We start from the raw sequence: 19,981 nt of genomic DNA, 5'->3' as shown, positions 1-19,981 counted from the left end.
TTTCTCTGCGACTGTACTAGATTGAAGTGGGCAAGGCGCAGTTGGAAAAACATGATGGCACATAAGTTCGTGCATTCTGATTAGAGGGATTATTACCTTATATGTCTATTGAATCTAATCAAACCACACCCACACAGTCCTGAGGAAGTTGTTTTCAGTGATAACCTTTAAAAAAAAAAAATTGGAAAAAGAATCGGAAAAAGAAGCGCAAGAGAAAATAAATATAGGTAGATAGATCAATTTTTATTATCTATGAAATTTGTTTATATATATATATAGTAAATGCACACATACAAAATTATAAGGTGCATATTTTCAAATTCCCAATATAAGTTTGTGGTATATCTATAAATACCTGTCTATCATTTAACCAACTATATTAAAGAGTACCCACAAACTATATAAATGCATATATATATATATATACATATATATAAATGCATATATATATATATATATATATATATATATATATATATACATATATATAAATGCATATATATATATATATATATATATATATATAAATAATGGTGAGCCAGGCCACCCTACGCACAGTAAAAGCTTCACAGCTTCCATGCTCTGATACACATTAGTCTAGAATGCATTCATGGTGACAGAACCAGAGTGTGTGTGTGTCTCTCTCTCTCTCTCTCTCTCTCTCTCTCTCTCTCTCTCTCTCCCCATTTATCCTGGAGAGTATGGATTGCATTACTCAGCAAGCCAGCTGCATTACAAAATAATTTAAAGGATGGGTCTGTCTTAATACTCCTATGTCATTTGTGAGAGTTATAGGTTTCTCATCTCCACCTTAGATTTGAAGCATTACCTTCGCAGAGCAACAATACTGTAAAGATGTGTTCAGACCATAGACTGTATAAAATATGGACGTAGTGTCCTTAACGTCACCCATACTTTTCTGAAGCGCCAAAATGAAGCTAAAAGTGGGCGGCTCACGGTGGCTCCGACCGTCGCCATCTTGGCAGTGTCTGAAGTCGACTATTCCAAAAATGGGCAAAAAGGTGGAGCATGGCTGAAGCCTACAGTCTATGCTGGCCTCCTGTGCCTGCACCCCTTCGTCACTCAAAGCAGAACACCCTTAATTATGCAAAACTTTAAGCCTTACTATCATTTAAATTTAAATGGGTGAGTTATCATGACAGTTGTCATGAAGGGGAACTTAGTTATAAACAGTTTAATTCTGCTGTAAAGTTGAGCATTTTAACAAGGGGGTCTATGGGGATTAATCGACTTTGGAGCCAGCCATCAGAGGTTGCCGCTTGGTTCAGACGTAACATTATACAAATTTTAGAGGCAGAGTAAATAGAAATGATGTCCATGCAAAGAGGCTAGTGTGAGGGAATTTTCCCATGCCGACCAGAGCGAATTGAGGCAAAGACACAACCACGCAAGTTGAAAATGTTTCAATATAACCCTAACGTCGACACACATCAGCCACTACATACAGTTTTGTGTAATGTCCCATCATTTGACTCCAGTCAACCGGTACGAGAACCACACACCCCAGCAGAGGTTATCTGAAGACCTTTTGTCATTTTGATAGTGTTATGGTTTTGGTGTTTTGTCTTGTCTTATTGTAGTCTGTTTTCCTGTCATATTTTGGTAGCCTGGTTTTCTGTCATGTCTTGTTTCCTTCTGATTGTGTGATTTTCGGTCTTGTCTTGTTTTATGTTCTGTTTCCTGTTTTATTTTGATAATCTGTTTTCTGTCTTGTCTTGTCTAGTTTTACTCCCTGTGTTTTCCCGCTCTTGTGATTGCCTGATGTTTTCCACCTGTTTCCCAGCCCTTGCGTCACCTGCCTCTTGTTACCTCGTTACCCTCTGTATTTAGTCTTTGTGTTCCCCTTGTCCTGTGTCAGATCATTGTGTGCGTTTGTGTTGGTTCCTGTCGTGTTTCTCCGTGTCAGCTAGTCAGTTTCTGTGCTTCTTATATTTTCCTATTTTTGTATTTTCCTTTGTTTTTGGATTCCTTTTTCTACATTCTGGAATTTGTTTTTTGCCTGCTGCAGTTCTCAGGACTCCCTTGGTTCATTTTTGTGTTTTGGTCTAATACATCCTCACCTAGCTGATATTATCCACTCGAGACAGTATTTTGCTACGTTAAAGCAGCTAGCAATTCGTCTGTGTTAGCAAGCAAGCTAACATTAGCTAACATTAGCAAGCTAAAACCATAATATCACAATATATTTCACATGCTTTGCAGTAATGTTAGCTAATCTGTCCAGTAGGAAGAAAGCCAGCTTGGGGTCAGTTTTGGAAGGTAGCCTGGCTCCACCCTCCTACGTACCTCTGCTCAATTTTCATTTTCCTTCAGTACTCCATCTGGGTTTGCGGTATATTCGCGGGTTTTCTCCAGCAAAATCTTTACCGGTCCAATCAGTGAACAGAGGGAGTGGCTGAGAACGATGACGTTGAGGTTGTGTGCTAGTTTGAGTTGTAGTTCCGTAATGGCGGTGGAGAAAGATGCGAGCGAAGCCATTCGGTCCGTTGTGGCAACGCTGCCGAATATCCAGAAGTTAAAGCCCGAGCAAGAACAATCTTTGAGTTTTGTTGGTGGCCGTGATGTTGTGGCCCTCCTCCCCACGGGGTTCGAGAGAAGTTTAATTTTCCAGCTTGCTCCGTTAGTGATGGAGTTGGCTAAAGCGAACGCTAGCGATGCTAAGCCGACGTCACAACCAAACGTTAGCAATTGGTTATGGCAGATCCAGAGTGGCTCTGGGCAGATCAAATAGTTCTTCAACAGAGTACCCGCCTTCAAGGAAGTTAACACTTGTCAGTGGAGAATGGCCAGACTCAAATGAAATGTACGAGAGTCTGGTAGGACCAGGCTAAAAGGAAGGTCCCTTCATGAACTGAATACCCTGCTCTTCTTCTTCTTCTTATTATTATTATTTTATATATATTTTATTATCACATCCCTGTTTTGGCCAATGCCCAAGATGCTCGCTCATTCCTATGGAGTGCGAGCACGAGTGCAAACAGGATGCTGACTGTACTGTCATTAATAACAATGATTTTATGAAAATTCAACATAGTACCTTTCAGTGTGAAACAGTACAGTGAGTAGGCCTACTGAAGGCTAGTCATATTCTCAACCCAACAGGTTATTCATTACATAGCAATACTGTGTTCAGGCATTTCTCAGTCTAAACACAAAAATAAATGTGTGCAGAATTTGTTTTTTCATAATCTGTTTTGAGTGATTCATACTCCCCCCCTATAACTTCATACTCTCATGCTGAAAAACACCTGCTGATATCTAAATGAGTTTTCATTCCAAAATGCAAAATAAAGAATTTGTTTATACTTTATATATGATATATCTTAACTTAGCACAAAAAGTAAGGACATTTGTGTTTGGTAGATTATTTCTCTGTGGCAATAAATCTTATACCGTTGGAAAGCCTGTTTAGTTCCCTTTCAAATGGTGCCCCATTTGTCAGGAACATGCATTTGTGGGATGAGCAGCAGCGCTGAGTATGCGGGTTGCGCCCATGACAAATGTGCCAAATCTTCTCTGCCAATGCCAAACAGCTTATTCTGCCATTGACTCGTTTGGTGTTTAGTGGATTGGATGATTGAAGTTTGACGAAACAAGACATATTGGCAATTGAACAATTTATTCATTTCACAAACAGGAGCCTCAGTAGCGTGTGGAAGAACCATACACAGCCTGGCACCTCCTCCTCATGCTGGTCACCAGCCTGGTCACGCACTGCTGTGGGATGGCATCCCATTCTTCAACCAGCATTTGTCGCAAGTCAGCCAACGTGGTTGTGTTGGTCACTCTGGCATGAACAGCACGCCCAAGCTGATCCCACAAGTGTTCAATGGGGATGAGGTCAGGACTGCTGGCAGGCCATTCCATCCTCTCTACTCCCACATTCTGGAGGTAGTCTCTGATAAACCCCGCCCTGTGGGGGGGGCGAGCGCTGTCATCTTGGAGGATAGAGTTCGGTCCCAGACTGTGGAGATATGGGATTGCCACTGGTTGCAGAATCTCATCTCTTTCATGGGCGCAACTCACATACTCAGCGCTGCTGCTCATCCCACAAATGCATGTTCCTTACAAATGGGGCACCATTTGAAAGGGAACTAAACAGGCTTTCCAACGGTATAAGATTTATTGCCAAAAAGTATTGTTACCACAGAGAAATAATCTACCAAACACAAATTTCCTTACTTTATGTGCTAAGTTTATTTAAACCCAACCTTTTGATTATGATTGTTATTACTGAAAATGACTTATAAAAATAATTAATTCAATTTAGGGTAATTTAAAGAATGAAATTGAAGTTATGACCTAAAATGGAAAGTACTGTTTGATTTCCACCCAAAAGGGTAATAGCATTTTGGAATGAAACTGCTAAAATCATCAGTTGTTTTTGGTAGGCTGAGGCAGGTTTCAATTGAAAGCTGTCACACAAAGGTTACTGTTGTGTTAAAAAGGCATTTGAGTCACTGAATTATGGGTCTGATTGTTTTATACATGAAGCTGGTCTAAGCATAAGAAGAATGGTAGTAAGAGAGGGTTGGATTTGGGGAAAAGGGTTGGGGTAAGGCATGGGTATGGGTTGGGGTAAGGCATGGGTATGGGGGGTCAGGGTAGCATAGGGAGGTTCCCCACCTGGTCACACCTTGTTGCGATCTATTTGGGGTAAAACAGTGGTAAAACAAAGCACAGCACATTTATAGATGCTTCAAACACACCAACAAAATAAAGCATAAGTTTGCATCAAATGACAACAGCATAGTTTATACCAATGAAAACCAATATAAGATTATATATTATGGTTGGTAGCAAACAACTGAGTGGGTAATTCCCAGTAAAGAATAGGCTTCACAATGAATTCAACTCAATTTAGCAGGTGTGAATGGGCCTGTTATTTCTTAAGGTAGCCTATCACTGAAGTAACACAAATCAAAGCTGTGACTATGATGCTCAGCTCTTGTTCTGTAATTTGCACGTTGCTACTTCTAGTTCAACCAAAGCATTAAAAAAAAGCCTCTCAAAACAGGCCTTTTTCTAAATAATAATACTGATAATTTAATAAAAGAAAATAGAAATATCATTGCAGCCCTCAAAACCAAGTTATCATCACTAGCATATGGAGCTAATATTAAAAAGCAGTATTGCAGTTTGCAGCATTCAATATGAAATGCACCAAAAAGCTGCAGACTGAGCTAAACACTTTTGGCTTTGATGGAGATGCTATGATTCGTTGTCTTTGCCACAGGCAGTCAACCAAATGGATTGCAGGCAGAACGAGCTTCAGCGACATGCATAATGAGTGAATGACAGCTATCCATCAAACAGAACTTTTTATCTGTCAAATCAGCCCCTGACTTTTTTTTTTTTTTTTGGAGTTTGATTAACCTGCTGAAGCATCATATATGTTGGACTTAATGCATAAGAACAAGACAGAATCATAGCTGTGGAGATCCAAAGTGTTCAATATCAAATGAATAGATCAGACACTATGAAATAAATATTCACAAGTAAAAACTGAAAAATATGTAATATAACCATGAAATAAGCATACAATATATTTTTAAAACTCAGCTCATTGTTTTGAAATTATATTTGTATCCTGCTTCTTTTCACAATCACAGAGATACTGCCGGTAAAATTGACCTATAAAAATTTGATTTTTATTTGAAAACTGACTTTTCCACGTTTTTATTCCACAACACAACTTTTAATAACGAAATCACGGTCTGTCAATCAAGACAGACAGGGCAGAGCCAGTTATGTGATTGGCTGTTGCTTTGGTCTGAATGATGCAACAGTCAATTCCCATAACTAGTGCTGCCCTTTTTGTTATGAGTGACAGACAGAAGTGGCCTACCTAAACATTAAAAATGGCCATTGGGAAAAACGGTTTTGTGAAATTAAAACTGTGTGAATTGAGTGTTTGCTAAGCCCTGCCCCCCTTACTTACTGTTGCTCCGCCTGTTAAGATCACCCTTGTTGGCACATATGTTGTTTACATTGATACACTGTAATGGTGGCAGATTTAACACTCAAAATGCTTAGAAAACAATGGTTTATTGATTCTAAACATAGGTAGCTGGCATCTCATTTCCAGCCAATGGACATCAATTTTTCAGCTAAAATAACAACTGTCAGATTTTATCAGCTGTACCTAGCTAGCTAATAAAGCTAACTTTAGCTCTATTTATTTTCTATCTAATTTTTTTAAGCTGACTCGTTTTAAAACCAAGATATTGTAAAACACACTTACATATGCTACATACATGATGTTATTCTAAGACTGGGGTTAAAGCTACATGTCCCAGGCAAAAAAATCAGCATCCTCACCAGATGATGAGCCATCCTTGAGACAAAATTACACATAGGCCTACTTGTTTGTATATTTAAATAGCATGTTTTCACTTTTTACATTACAAGTGACAGGGCACTTATTTGGCAAAGTTGTGCTTCTCGGGTTGGGGTTGCTGGAGTGTAACCTTGCCCTAATCCAATAAATATCAAGACAGAGCTCGTAAGTGCTGTTAAATATGTGCTGTTTATGACGCATAATTAATGCAAAATTCATAGGAAAATTTATAGTTTATACTCATAGTCTCATACAGTAAATAAATAGGAAATGTGTTTAATGTAAAGGTTAAAATGAATGTGACGTAATAGTTATTTTAGTCCACTGTTTTTTTTTGTTTCTCTTGGAACTAATGTTCTCTGTTGTGGTTTCCACTGCTGCGGAATTTGTTAATGGATGAGGAAAAAAATCTAACGTCAGCATGTTACGGTGCCTGGCTCTGCTAATTAAGTTGGAGTTACACTGTTGTAGAAGGCCAAGGCGAACAGTGAAGGATTTTCAAAGGATTTAAGAACCTCCTTTTCAGGACAAGTAGCCAACGAGGTATTTTATCTTACATGTGAAGCTTTATTTATATTCGCGCTAAGCGCAATTTGTATTTTTATTTTCTTCGGTAATGTATCATTAATTTGACGTGCTTACTATGTTCATTCACATATAGTTCTCACGGTGTGACGTGAATGCATTAAGGACAGAAGAGCAAAGCAATAAACGCCCGTTTCATAAAACCAACCTGTGTCTGTGTTGTCGTGAAGAGAGCTACAGAGCTGTTAACGTTACTCTACCCTAATGTTAGTAAAATGATACGTGAACTCTTGACCTCGCAAGCAGCGCTAGGCTACTACTTTAGATAGTAAACAAGTTAACATTATTTCATAATATCAATTTACTATTGAACATTGTGTCTCCATATTATACAGGTTGTCCGTCACTGAAAAGTACCGTTTATGAGTTTCACTGATGAAAAACTATTCACAAATGCTATTCAGCACAGGTGTGGAACCAAAACATATATAATAATTATCCCCATCTACAGTATGATGCTGAGCAGGCAGACAAAGAATAAGTAGGGTAGTGTAGAACATGGTGCATTTAAATGGTGATGATGTGACAGTATGGTTATATGGCAGTCATTAAAAACCTATAGCTAACAGAATACATGTCATACATTTTATCTAATGTGCATGCTAAGAACACAGAGAAGATTGCTATTCCCTGAGACATACTCATGCCCTCCAGCAGCACCTTGCTTGTAACATTAGCAAGCCTCTGGTGAATTAATGATAGAGAATGTGAAATTGATGGTATCATTACAGTCCAAGCAGAGCTGTGGCAAGGCAAAGTGCTAATGAAAACACCTCCCATCAGAGGCTCGGGGGAAGATAAGGATGATGAACACGGTAACATGCCCCTCTATAGGTTAGGAGAGCATGGAGGAAAGACCTTTAGCCAAGCAAATACAGGAAGATCTTAGATGGACGACGGGATGGGAGTGTGTCTCAGACACAGTGCACACTGCAAAAAAACACCCATCCTCACAAGCAATTTCTCTTCATATACTGAATGTCTTACAGTCTTTTAAAAGAAAAATACACCTTAACAGCTGATGGTGATGCATCTTGTAAGTTTGAGCTAACTTTGCTGTTTTGCTCCTTCAACAATCACCATTCTGCACTAAAAATCAAAATCATGATGGTGAAGGAAATCTAGTGAAGCAATTTTTCACTGACAGTAGCATTCAATGCAGCGGTGTGTTGTGTTTTGAAAAAAACATGGTATGGTTCAATTCAGAGAATTTAGGAAATCAGTAAAGAACAAGCATATTTGTGTCTTAATTCCAAATGATGGGACACTTTCAGAGACCGATTTTTTGCATGTACATAGATTATATTTTGAGCACAGAAGGGATAATTCCTTGTCTACATTCTTCTTTGCTTGTATTTCTCTACAAAATATAACTTATGTGTGTGCAGAAATGTCATATGTGTGTTCTAAATGTCAAATTTTTCTCTCAGAATTGAGGTGCAAATATAATTCCATACAGTAGACAGGGCAAGTTTAGAAAGAGTGGTTATACCAAACCAGTTAACTCAATAGTACCAACAAAATTATCTTCTAGTAGAAATAAAGTTGTATTCCTCATCCTTTGACTTTAAAAAAAAGCCTGGATCCATTTCAAGAAGTAAGACTGAATATGCGAGGAAATTACTTGTTTTGGCAATGTAGGTGTATGTATGTATGTTTTCTCTCACATACAGTACATACACACATATAATGACACAAACAGGCAAGATGAGAGAGGTAGAAGAGGCATTACCCCATGAAGCTCCTTCAAATCGATCCCAGCACAGAAACAGGAAGAGGGTCATGTCAATAAACACACTACACAACAGCACAACACACACACACACACACACACACACACACACACACACACACACACACACACACACACACAGACACACACACACACACACACACACACACACTTCTTGCCATTCTTGATCTTCTTGTAAAATCCAAGAATTAAAATATCAATAATAGTAATAGAAGTGTGGTAGTGATATAAATAAGTGAGATAGCTGAATAACTGAATTACAAATACACCTATAATGCAACAATTGAACTGTCACATAAAAACACCATATTGATGATCATGTACTATAATTCTAGCTCTATGAACACAGACAGGGCCTTCTAACATGGGTTTAAACTTTCATCCTAGTGGATCCATACAATGATTTGCATAATGTTTGCTCAGCCATCAAACCTGGGACAAGTCCATGAGTCCCATAAGAAAGTGGGCACTCACTCATCCGCTGAAGTTCGGCATCTAATGGAAAGGCAGGGTTTTACATGTGTTCACAGGACTTGAACTATAAGACATCAATCGTTGTTTTATTATGCACAGGCTTTGCCCTGTAACAGGGCATTAGATGATCTTTACCAAAAGATGAACACTTCCTCTGTTAATTTACTTTCCAGTTTTTGATTTATACATACTGTTCCTTTTTCTTCTAATAGACATTTGACAGACCAGATGCTGTAAGACGGGTTCCTGCCCCCCACAGTCCACATTACATTACATTTAAAGTTTATTATATACAGTATATTACACCTGACACACCAGATTAGACCACCAGTCACCACCAACTCTGATGATCAGGATTAACTATTTACTAATTGGAGACATCATATTTTATGACAAAGAGATAGGAGTTATTGAACTTACGAAAATGCAAACGCCACCAGCGCCCCACTGACCACTATGAAGTCCAGAATGTTCCACAGGTCTCTGAAGTAGGCTCCAGGATGAAGCAACAGGCCAAGGTCCACCATCTAAACCAAAAACACCATTATGTCTTTTTATTTTCATTTTACTTTTTGCTGTTTTATTTAGTTTAATATCTCTTACATTTATTTATTTTAAATTAACTTTGTTTTGATATGGAACTATGTTATTATGCCTGTACTAAGTGAGTCTATTAAATTATATATTTTGTGATTATTGATTATCCTATACTCTTTCTATGGTTAATTGTGTATTGATTAATACATTAAAGCTATAGTGCGTAGTTCCCCATCAGGAATTCTATGTAATGACAACAAAACTGTCGGTGCATCCACATGATACAAGCCTCAGCCAGAAATATCACGGGTCTGGAAAGAAGTAGAACCAAAAATCTCCTTCGTGCCAAAATTGTACTCTGCTTCTGTTTAGTGGCCATAGCCGACAAACGGTGACTTAACCTGGGTACGTGATCTTTTAGCGATTGTTGCAGTGACGTTTAGCCGAGAAAGGGTGGCTGTGAGTCCATACAGAGCTCCGCACTTTGCAGTCTTTTTAGCGGTTGTTGTTGTTGTTGCGTTTAGCGAGAGCACAGGCTTTTATGACTGTCAACATAGCCAGCATCTAGCTACTGCGCTGCGGAGTAATGTCTGGCAATGCAAGACTAGCATCTAGCTAACACTGACATTGTGGGATATTGGGTTCAGCGTTTTCAACCTGGCAACACCCGTGACCTTCGAGTCTGGGGAGGAGGGGGTGGGGGAGACGGCTCTCTCCAGTATTTCGAATTTGGACTGCAGTAACCATTTTAAACGCTACCTGTCAACATTACATATTGCACCTTTAATTGAGGATTAAAAGGTGCAGTGAAAGACAATGAAGTCACAAGGTTATCAGTGTTTTAATGTGTATTCATCTGCATGCTTACCTTGATCACCATTTCAAAAGTGAAAACACCAGTGAAGGCATAATCCAGATATTTGAGCACCTGCAAAAGAGAGACTAAATCAGTGCTGAAACAGACGACAAATGGAGAAATGTATTCTGCTCTGGGTGGGGTCATGGCATATAATGCTGTGTGTAATAATCATGTAATCATATCTGTCTGTAGGTTTGTGTGGCCTGTTTTAGGCACTGCATATAAAGTTGTTAGCATTGAACACCAGAGTCAATTATTTACCAAATGGCAGATAGTATATATGTTCTTATTACTTAACAGGTTAATGAACTTAAGGGTCACTTAGTTTTTTTTCAAACTATTTTCCTATGTCTTTGTGTCTAAGTGACTGATGGGAACAACGCTCTTTGAAATTGGTCCAGTATTAAGCAAAACCGCTGCAGCCAGCACAGCGAAACAAGCTGTAATGTAACGTAAATGGGCAATTGCAGAGCTGTTTCTGGTTAAACAAAAAATATTTTACTCTTTAACAGAAAGGTCTATCTCTGTAGGGATTTTTTCCATAATGTTGTCACCAATTACTGGACCAATTTCAAAGATTTACAGGTTTACATTAGTCACTTAGACATCAATGCATGGGGAAATTGGGTCCAGGTTGAAAAATACAAAAATGACCCTTTAATTATGTAGCAGGCAAAGCCCCATGCTGACAAGAAAAGAAGTGTGAATGTGCATTGTTTATGTGTAAAGTTCATATACACTGTGTGTCTCACATTGTTGCGAGGGGCGTTCGTCCAAACAGGGTCCTCTGCTGCCAAAGCGATACTGCTCATAGCAATGACAACCAGAATGGACATCTCAAAATAACGCAGAGTCACAATGTAATGACATAACCGCCTCACCCTGAGGAGAGAGAAGAAGGGATGGACAGACAAAGAGAGAGGTAAAGAAACAGCAAGCAGTGGACATAGAGATTAGGCTGTAGCTGCAGCAGCTACTATCTCCTCACTTTTAATTTGCTAAAAAAGACCGATGTAAGACAAATCTTAAAGCTTATGATGACAAGAAATAGAGCAGACCTCTGGTTTTTCACATGGGAAATGCAATGTACACGCGCTTCAGATACAACATACTAGTAGTAGAAGTAGCAAAATGGCAGGAAATATTAGCACAAATGTAGATCATCATAAAGAGCAGTACCTACAACCCTCAAAGGCATACTGTAAGTTAACTTCAAGTATAGCATAATGCTCAGATCAAAATCCACATTGAAACTTACAGGATGGAGAGAGCCTTGTGTATACCCTGATTGCTTTCTGTATTGATTTATTTCCAGTGTTTGTGATATAGTATCTGTGGATCTTTATATATTTGGACCTTAGGGACTATGTGAAGTACATTTCCCATTTTGTAAAAAATTTGCCATGATAAAGGTGTAATGACAAAAAGCTTGGCCTGCATTTGACGTTTGAAGTGTGCACAGCCTTCCTTTCTCCATATTTGACATTTTTGCCCTTCTGGCACCTTAGCTTTGTGTCTAAGGTGCAGTCTTCTGGACTTCTAAATAATAACTAGAAAAGGTAGAATAAACAGTATATATATACATATATATATATATATATATATATATATATATATATATATATATATATATATATATATATCATATATATATATATATACATATATTATGGTAGAAATATAGCAACTGTATTAAACAGCCTATACACACAGGCTTACTAGAGGCTATATAAAAAAATGCAGATATAACTAGATACTACTTTATTTTTTTTACTGTGTACTGCAGCCAAACCTCAAATAAAGTTATCTCATCAGTACACAAGTTAGTGAATAGGCTTAACCTAAAATTATTAGTGTTGACTGTGAGTGTGTTGGTAGTGGAGGCACTGGCCTCTTGAGGAGGTACACTTTACTGCTTTTACTAGGCGGGAAAGCAGAGAGGGGACAGATCAACACACACACAGGCTAGACCTTAGCACTTAGAATTGTGGTGTAGGATTGGGTGATTCCTTATAGTATAATAATGATATGATAGCCTATAGATACAAAATAAAAAAAGTAATATCATCCAATCTCTCCATGGTTCAACTTCCATAGCGTGTGGGAGGTCCTACAGGGAGGTGAAGAAGTTGAAGAAGGTTGAGGTGACTCACGGATTAGTCTGTCCGAAGATGAACATAGAACTGTAAGGCAGAATGGGTTTGGGTCCACTTTGACCTCGATCTGCCAGGGCCTTCTCATTCATGGGCATTGTCTCACAGTCAATACTGTTAACTGGGGAGATAGATAGGTTGTTTACAGCAATGTAAGCAAGCGTCAAGCAAACAGTCACATTTGACCTCTAAGAGGCATCAGTTTTCACCAAATACAGCATGTAATTTACATTGGGACCTTATTTAATTATTGACATGGCAGAGTGGCATTGAATCACAACCCCCAACAATCGTTCATCTAATTCATTGCCCTCAAAACACCAACACAAGGTTCATGTTTTTATTACATTGTAAACATTTGATCGGGTAAGTTTTGGTTTCACACTGCAGTTATGCAAGCGCACTAAAGATCTATACGTGACAAAACTACGTCCTGCCGTCATCACATACGTGAGATGCGTCTCCAGATGCTTATAATTGATTGGTTTGTAGACGGGCTTCCCCGTCCTCTCGTATCCTCTCTCTGTGTCAGAGTTTTTTCAACTGACTGCTGCTCTCCCCTACTGCCGCGGGCCTTTTTGTTTTGTTGTGATGTTGAGAAGCAAGAAACGGGAACTTTCTTTCTGGAGCATTTATTCAGAGACAAACGGAAACCTACACTGTACATTTACTACCACTTAACAAGTAAACTGCTGATGTATTCTCAGCTCTGATAGCCGACAGCTGTCTGCTCTGAGCGCATTCACCGTCACTCTCTCTCATGTACAGGCTAAGCACCGAGCTATTCCTTAAAGGAGCTTCCCCGGTCTTGTAACACAAGGAGAGCCTGCTAGAGCTTCTTGTATTTGGTCCGAAAGTCCGAACCATCCAAAAAATGCTTTCACACTATAAACGAACTGGACCATGGTTCAGTTTGATCCGGACCGAGACTACCTCTTTTGGTCGGACCAAATTTTGGTCGTTTGGTCCGGACCATAGTCTGGGGGAGGTTTCACACCTGTCATTTTGGTTTGGATCAAACCCCCTTTGAGAAGGAATTAGATCTCTTCTTCGACCTCTGCAAGGCAGAGTCTGATACAATAAAATAATCTTCACTGTTACAATTAAACCAAGGTCTGGCTGTATCGTTGTCGATCTCTAGATACCAACCATTACATTTTAATCATGTACCTGTATAAACAACTATTGTTTGGAAGTATTTAATACAATCTCACAAAAAGCCTCAGCGCCTGTTGAACCATCTGTTATCACTGCTTTATTTGGTGTTACACTTAAATCTTTACTCCAAAGTCATATGAAAGACCTTTTGGCTGGGTGCTTGATTTTTCCTGTTTTTCCCGCCTATCATTCATGGATTTTAGACTTTTTTTTTTCTCTGTGGGACAGCACGGTGGCCTAAAGACACTAACCATGGAAAGCAACATTCCCAGTTAATGTACAGTCGGAGTCCTTTGATGCATGTCACTCCCCATCTTTCCATTATTTCCTGTCATCTTTCTACTGACGGTTATAGTAAAGGCGTAAAATGCCCCAAACAATATTTAAAAAGATCATCTACTAATTTTAAAAAGACACATTTTCCACACAAGCTAAGAAAATTGACATTTTCTGCCATCTCAGACTAACTTTCTTATTTCCTGTTAGCGATCAACCTTTTTTTATTCTACCTTTGTATTTTATACAACCATTTTTCTTTTATTATTATTACTTTATTACTATTATGTATTACACGTAGTGTTAATTTCGTCAGACGAGAAAAGACTAAATATGTTCGTCAACGACCTTTTTTTCCATGACTAAGACGAGACGATGACGAGACTGCACCAATGTCCAAAAACGCTGACTAAGACTAAATTAACATGCATTATTGTTGACGAAAAAAGACAAGACTAAAATGTTTTGCATAAAATAAAAACTAATCTCTCTTCATTTTCGTCTACAATCATCTATGTTTTCATCATGAGATAGAATATTCCAAATGAGTTTGTGCTGTTGCTGCCAGCCTCTGTCTTTTCTCAGAAAACACTTCTCTCTCTATACGCCTTTGGGGGTGTTGTGACTGAAATGGTTATCAGAAATAATCTCAGAAATAATTTGTTATTTAAAAAAAGACTAAAATGTTGAGTCAAGTTTTCTTTTGACTAAAACTAGACTAAAATGACGAGACTTTTAGTCGACTAAAACTTGACTAACAAAAAAAGATGTCTGAATGACTAAATATTACTAAAGCTAACAAGGACATTTGGCACAAGACTGAGACTAAGACTAACTTAAAATAGGTGACAAAGTTAAAACTAATTACACGGCTTGGTTGAATACTTGATTGTGATTAGTCAATCACGGCATTCTGTGGTCTGCTATTTCTGTATAACAAACCAATGCTAAGTATAACTGACCATTGCCATGGAGGGAGTTCTGATCATAGACTCGGGTGGACCATTTTTAAATAAAAAAAAATAGTTTTTAAACAATATTTAAATACAGCTGATTAATGGATCACAGAGCAAGAGAGAGGGAGGAGGAAACAGGGATCGCTGACAGAGTAACCTTTGTATGAATAGCCGTATAATAAGCCGTGTAATAGGGCTGGTCGATATGGAGAAAATCAAATATCACAATATATTTGACCAAATACCTTGATATCAATATCACAATGATTTTGTAGGGTTGACTATTGGTGCTTTCACAAACATATTTACACAATGAGATTTTTGATAAATAATTATCAATGATGTGAATATAAGGCAAATAATAGAACAGCTAGAACAGTCTGGTAAGTTCAAAAAATGGTATCACTTTACTGTAATGCAGCCTGTAAAACCAGGAAAATTATGACACTTACCCCATATTACGATATCCAAAATCTAAGAAGATATCAAGTCTTTTATCACGGTATCAATATAATATCATATGCTAATTAGAACCCCTTCAGGCTGATTCGAGTCCTGCATCAACCTGTCTGGGTTCTAATTCGCAATAATAACCAGTTCGGTTCCCTTACTTATTTGATTGTATTTATTTTTTTGCCTTTGTATTTGCAGAGAACAGTTCCTATAGTAGGCCAATTAAATACTCAAATAAACCCAAAATGATGTATTACTCTGACTCCACAGCCCTTATGGACCAAACTGGAACAGCTCTTACCAGAGGGGGTAAACCTTCCAGGTCTTAAAAAACAAATGCTTATTAAAGAACCTGTTTAATATGCTATTTACGTAATACTGGCCTCAGCATGCTGGTCGCCCCGAGATGGTGTTACTTTGGTTCCAGGTTGTGTTGGGTGCTTCTACCCTGTATCCCTGTACATCTGCTTGCAGGTGTATTTAGGTTTGGTTTTAATTTTTCTGTCTGACATTTACTTCCCCACATCAGCTTAATTTTGTATGTCTTAATAAGTAAGTAATATTCATCCCTTGTGAAAAGACAAAGACCTTGTCTCCTGGGGTGATCATGGTACTGATAATCAGATTTAAAAGTCAGATTTCACCATCCTTGGGCCATCTATACAAAAATGAATGTCATCTGTTTAAAAAGTTCCTCACCCTGCTTTCTTCACATTAAATGTAAATCTGTACTCAGCATACTCTACTTAGTTTAGCTGTATGTGGCTATAGAAAAAGACCTTCAATGTATTGGCCGCCATGGAAGTTAAATTATGTGTGCATCCTGCAGGCCTCAGTTGGTACTGACTTTGTATGAGGGTGGTATCTCCAGGTGGGGAAGTGATAGTCACAGGAGGAACGTGGATGGAGGTTTGGCCAGTTCGTGTGATGTTCCTCTGGTTGTCTGAGTCCTCTGGTCGGTCAGGACAGTTGCCCCCTTCAGAGCCCTGCTGGGGGGAGATGGCGAGCAACTCACCCTCTGAGTCACCAAACCTATCCCGAGAACAGAGATAGCACCTTAGATATGAATACACTGTATTTTATTAATTAATATCTCCTACTGATGGCCCAATGATTTGTTACCTGCCACCAATGTCAGTGACATTTATTCGACTGATGGATATGGCTAAACATTTACCGACCAGTAGAAACACCATTTAATACTGCAGGGTCACTGAAAACCTTTGATGATCTCTTTCAGTGCAATTATTATTTTTTCATTCCAGAAGGCAAGGTCGAAAATTAGTAAAAAACCTTGAAATATCGCAAAAAAAGGTTTTTATGCTTGAAAGCACGTGACTTAAATGTCTGCTGAAGCTTCCGCTCCACTGGAGAGACGAAAAATGGCGGCAGATGAAAACATCAGACCTGTGTGGAGAGATGCGTTTAACCTTCCTCAAATAAATACATGAAACATATTTACATCAGGTTTTCTACACGTTTTCCCCACCAATTGGGGTTTGACTGGTGCTCTTTTGATTATGCCATCTTATTGCATCTTCTTCTACTGCAATAGTATAATGGCACCTGACTGGAGAATTAGTGCCATCTATTTCTTAGTTCAATGAACCAACTCGCTAAAGTTGCATGTAGTAGATAGAAATGTGCATACATTCGCATTTTTTTTCCTGAAAATTTGGTTTAAATTTGATGGAATCCTGGCTACTGACTACAAAGAACTTACAACCCGGTTCTAAATTTGATGACTCAACTTTATGTTGACCAATATTCCAAACAACTTCAAACGACACTCGAAACTGGGCTTCCTTGGGTCCTGAGCAATACAGTATAGAGTATTTGCTAACAGCTAGCCGTTAGGGAGCAGGCTATTTCCTGGAAATGGGCCATTCTGCATAATGAGTGCTTTTACTTTTTTACTTTAGTTTCGGTACTTTAAGTATATTTTGATGCTAATGCTTTTGTACTTTTACTCGAGTATAATTTTCAATACATGACTTATGTATTTTTTGATGTAGTGTTGTTACTTTTACTTGAGTAAGATCTGACCATGCATACACGCCCGACCGCGGCACGTCCTTGGGTACCTAGCCATGCACCTGCGAAGTGTGTAGCAGATTGGATGAGTAGTCCTCGAGATATGCGATGGACAAAACGGACAGGCAGAGATTCTTTGCTTTATAGTTAGAGCTATTATAGCTATTGTTTCATTTAAAATCCGATGTACTTGAATACAGAGCTAAAGAGCCACAGAGCCTGTGAAGTCCTGTATCGACCATGCAGTAGTTTTGATTTTTACCTGTGACTCTTCTCTCTCTCGTTGGACACCTCTCCTTCAACTGTGGATTGGCCCCTGGATCCATGAGTCTGATGTCTCCTCCGCTCTCCATTGGCACCACTGTCTCCTCTGGAATTCCTATCCCCATCCCTGTTAGACGAACGTCCATTTTTGTGGCGGGATCTGCGCTCTCCCCTCCCGCCACTGTTCACTGTCCCATTGCCCCCTCGGGACTGCCGGTGTGAATGATGATGCCGATGCTCTCTCTCGCTCATAGCTCCTCCACCTCCGCTGTCATCCACTGAGCTCTGATGGTGATGTCTCCTGCCTCCTTCTTGGCTTCGGGACCTCTCACTCTTCCCCTCTTTGCCCCGGCTGCTGTCATGGTCTTTGGAGCGGCTGTGATGGACGTGGTGGCCTCCGTCCTTACTGGTGCCACTGTTATCATTCGTCACCTCTCTTGTTCTGGCCCGGTCCCTGTCTCTGTGACGGTGGTGGCGACGGGCCTGGTGAGGCACAGGAGGGGCGCGGTCAGTGGCAGTCTCTGCCTCCTCTGGCATGGAGGACTTGTGATGGTGGTGTTGATGGCCGGCCAGCAAAGGCCCGTCCCGAGGCTCAACAACCAGCGGCCGATCGAGGTGGGTCTTCATGTCAGGTCGGATGTTCAGGGCCGAGGACAGGCGAAGACGCTCCTCAAGATCCAGCTCACTGTAGAGGGCCTCGCAGCTCGCCTGGTTCTGCCTCCTCAGCTGATTGGCCCTCTGCTCCCACACCGACATTGTCTTCATTGACTTCTGCTGCTCCTTACTGGGGGAGGGGCAGAAGAACCAGACAAATCAAAATTAATGACATTAATATTAACATATAAAATACTGTGGAAATAATTTTCTAAATCCCTCTACTTCGACATCAGCGTCACAACAGATTGTCATTTCTACAAAGGGAATAAGTATCTCCAATGGATACACTTACAGATATGGTTTCATTTGAGGCATGACACATTCACTATGTATGTACTTTATACTTCATGGCACATAATAACAGTTGTATATTTCATTTTACATCTCAGGATGACACACATAGTCCCTACATGCTGAATGATTTACAGTATGACCAAGGTGCAATGGAGCTTTCAACATAGCAAACCACTGGGTCCATTTATCACAGGCTACTATGGAGAGAGCACTTTCATGGATATGTCTGAACAAAGGCCAAGCATGGCCACATTACCATGCTTTGACATGCTACTTTTTTCTGTCAATGTCGGTGTGTAATACAGTACTTTGAAATGGCTGATTGCATGCACTTTTCATACCGTGTAAACTAAAAACAGTCCTATCTCCTCACAGTTGTAAAATGATATCTTACAATGCCATCTCTTTATGAAGCATTTCATCAGAGAAATGAATCTGATCAATACACAAAACACAAAAGGAACACAAAATAACTTTATCCCACTTTCTCTACAGTAGCATTCTTTGTACCCACCGTTCTACATTAGTACAACTTCAAGAGCAAGCACACTGCACTATGGATGGACAATATGGGACTGGACTCATTGAATGAACAGAAAAGCCTGTAACATGGTGAGCATGATAGGAATGCAGGGCAGCTCTGTTTTATGTGTGTGGTCTTGCTTTCAAGAATGTAAATAATGAGATCATGATGAAGTATATTTTAAACATGTAATCATCATCGACCACCTCGCTAGCAGGCAGTTGGGTTTACCTCAGGTAGTGGACTGGGGTGCAGACATAACTCCTACAAACACAAAAAGGGAGCAACAAACAGAAAAGCAAACACAGGGAGAGAAGGAACTTCAAAGGGGCAGAAACAGGTTACAGACAAAAGCACGTGGGGGCAAATAAGCTTCAGAAAACTGACAAGGGGAGAAACATGTACAGTACAGATGCAAAATTAAACAAAAACCCAAAAGAAATTGTTTTGCTGAGAAGAAGCAGGAGGAATAATGGGGACAGGAGACAAACACTGAATACACACCTGTGCTACTACAGTGTAAAAGAGCTGTGGAATGTTTGGCTTGCCTAATAATTCTCTTCCATAGCATTTGTTTCAATATACATAGTGGGATATTAAACTGATGCTTCTCAGTTGTTTTATTTAAGTAACCTTAAAGGACA

The 19,981-nt window shown here is 39.3% G+C and overlaps 1 protein-coding gene across 1 annotated transcript in view; it reads right to left on the bottom strand.

Annotated features, from left to right (window-relative positions):
- Positions 1-19,981, bottom strand: part of cacna1ba (calcium channel, voltage-dependent, N type, alpha 1B subunit, a) — a 178,858-nt gene that overhangs the window by 65,527 nt on the left and 93,350 nt on the right. The window contains 6 exon segments of the mRNA XM_078249618.1: positions 9,594-9,700; positions 10,579-10,638; positions 11,322-11,451; positions 12,723-12,843; positions 16,413-16,597; positions 17,862-18,647. Of these exon segments, the coding sequence (XP_078105744.1) occupies positions 9,594-9,700; positions 10,579-10,638; positions 11,322-11,451; positions 12,723-12,843; positions 16,413-16,597; positions 17,862-18,647 (1,389 nt within the window).

This window comes from Sander vitreus, chromosome 5, assembly GCF_031162955.1.
Source record: "Sander vitreus isolate 19-12246 chromosome 5, sanVit1, whole genome shotgun sequence".
NCBI lineage: Eukaryota > Metazoa > Chordata > Actinopteri > Perciformes > Percidae > Sander > Sander vitreus.
The sequence above is the reverse complement of the archived record's forward strand: the minus strand, read 5'-3'. Positions and strand labels throughout refer to the sequence as shown.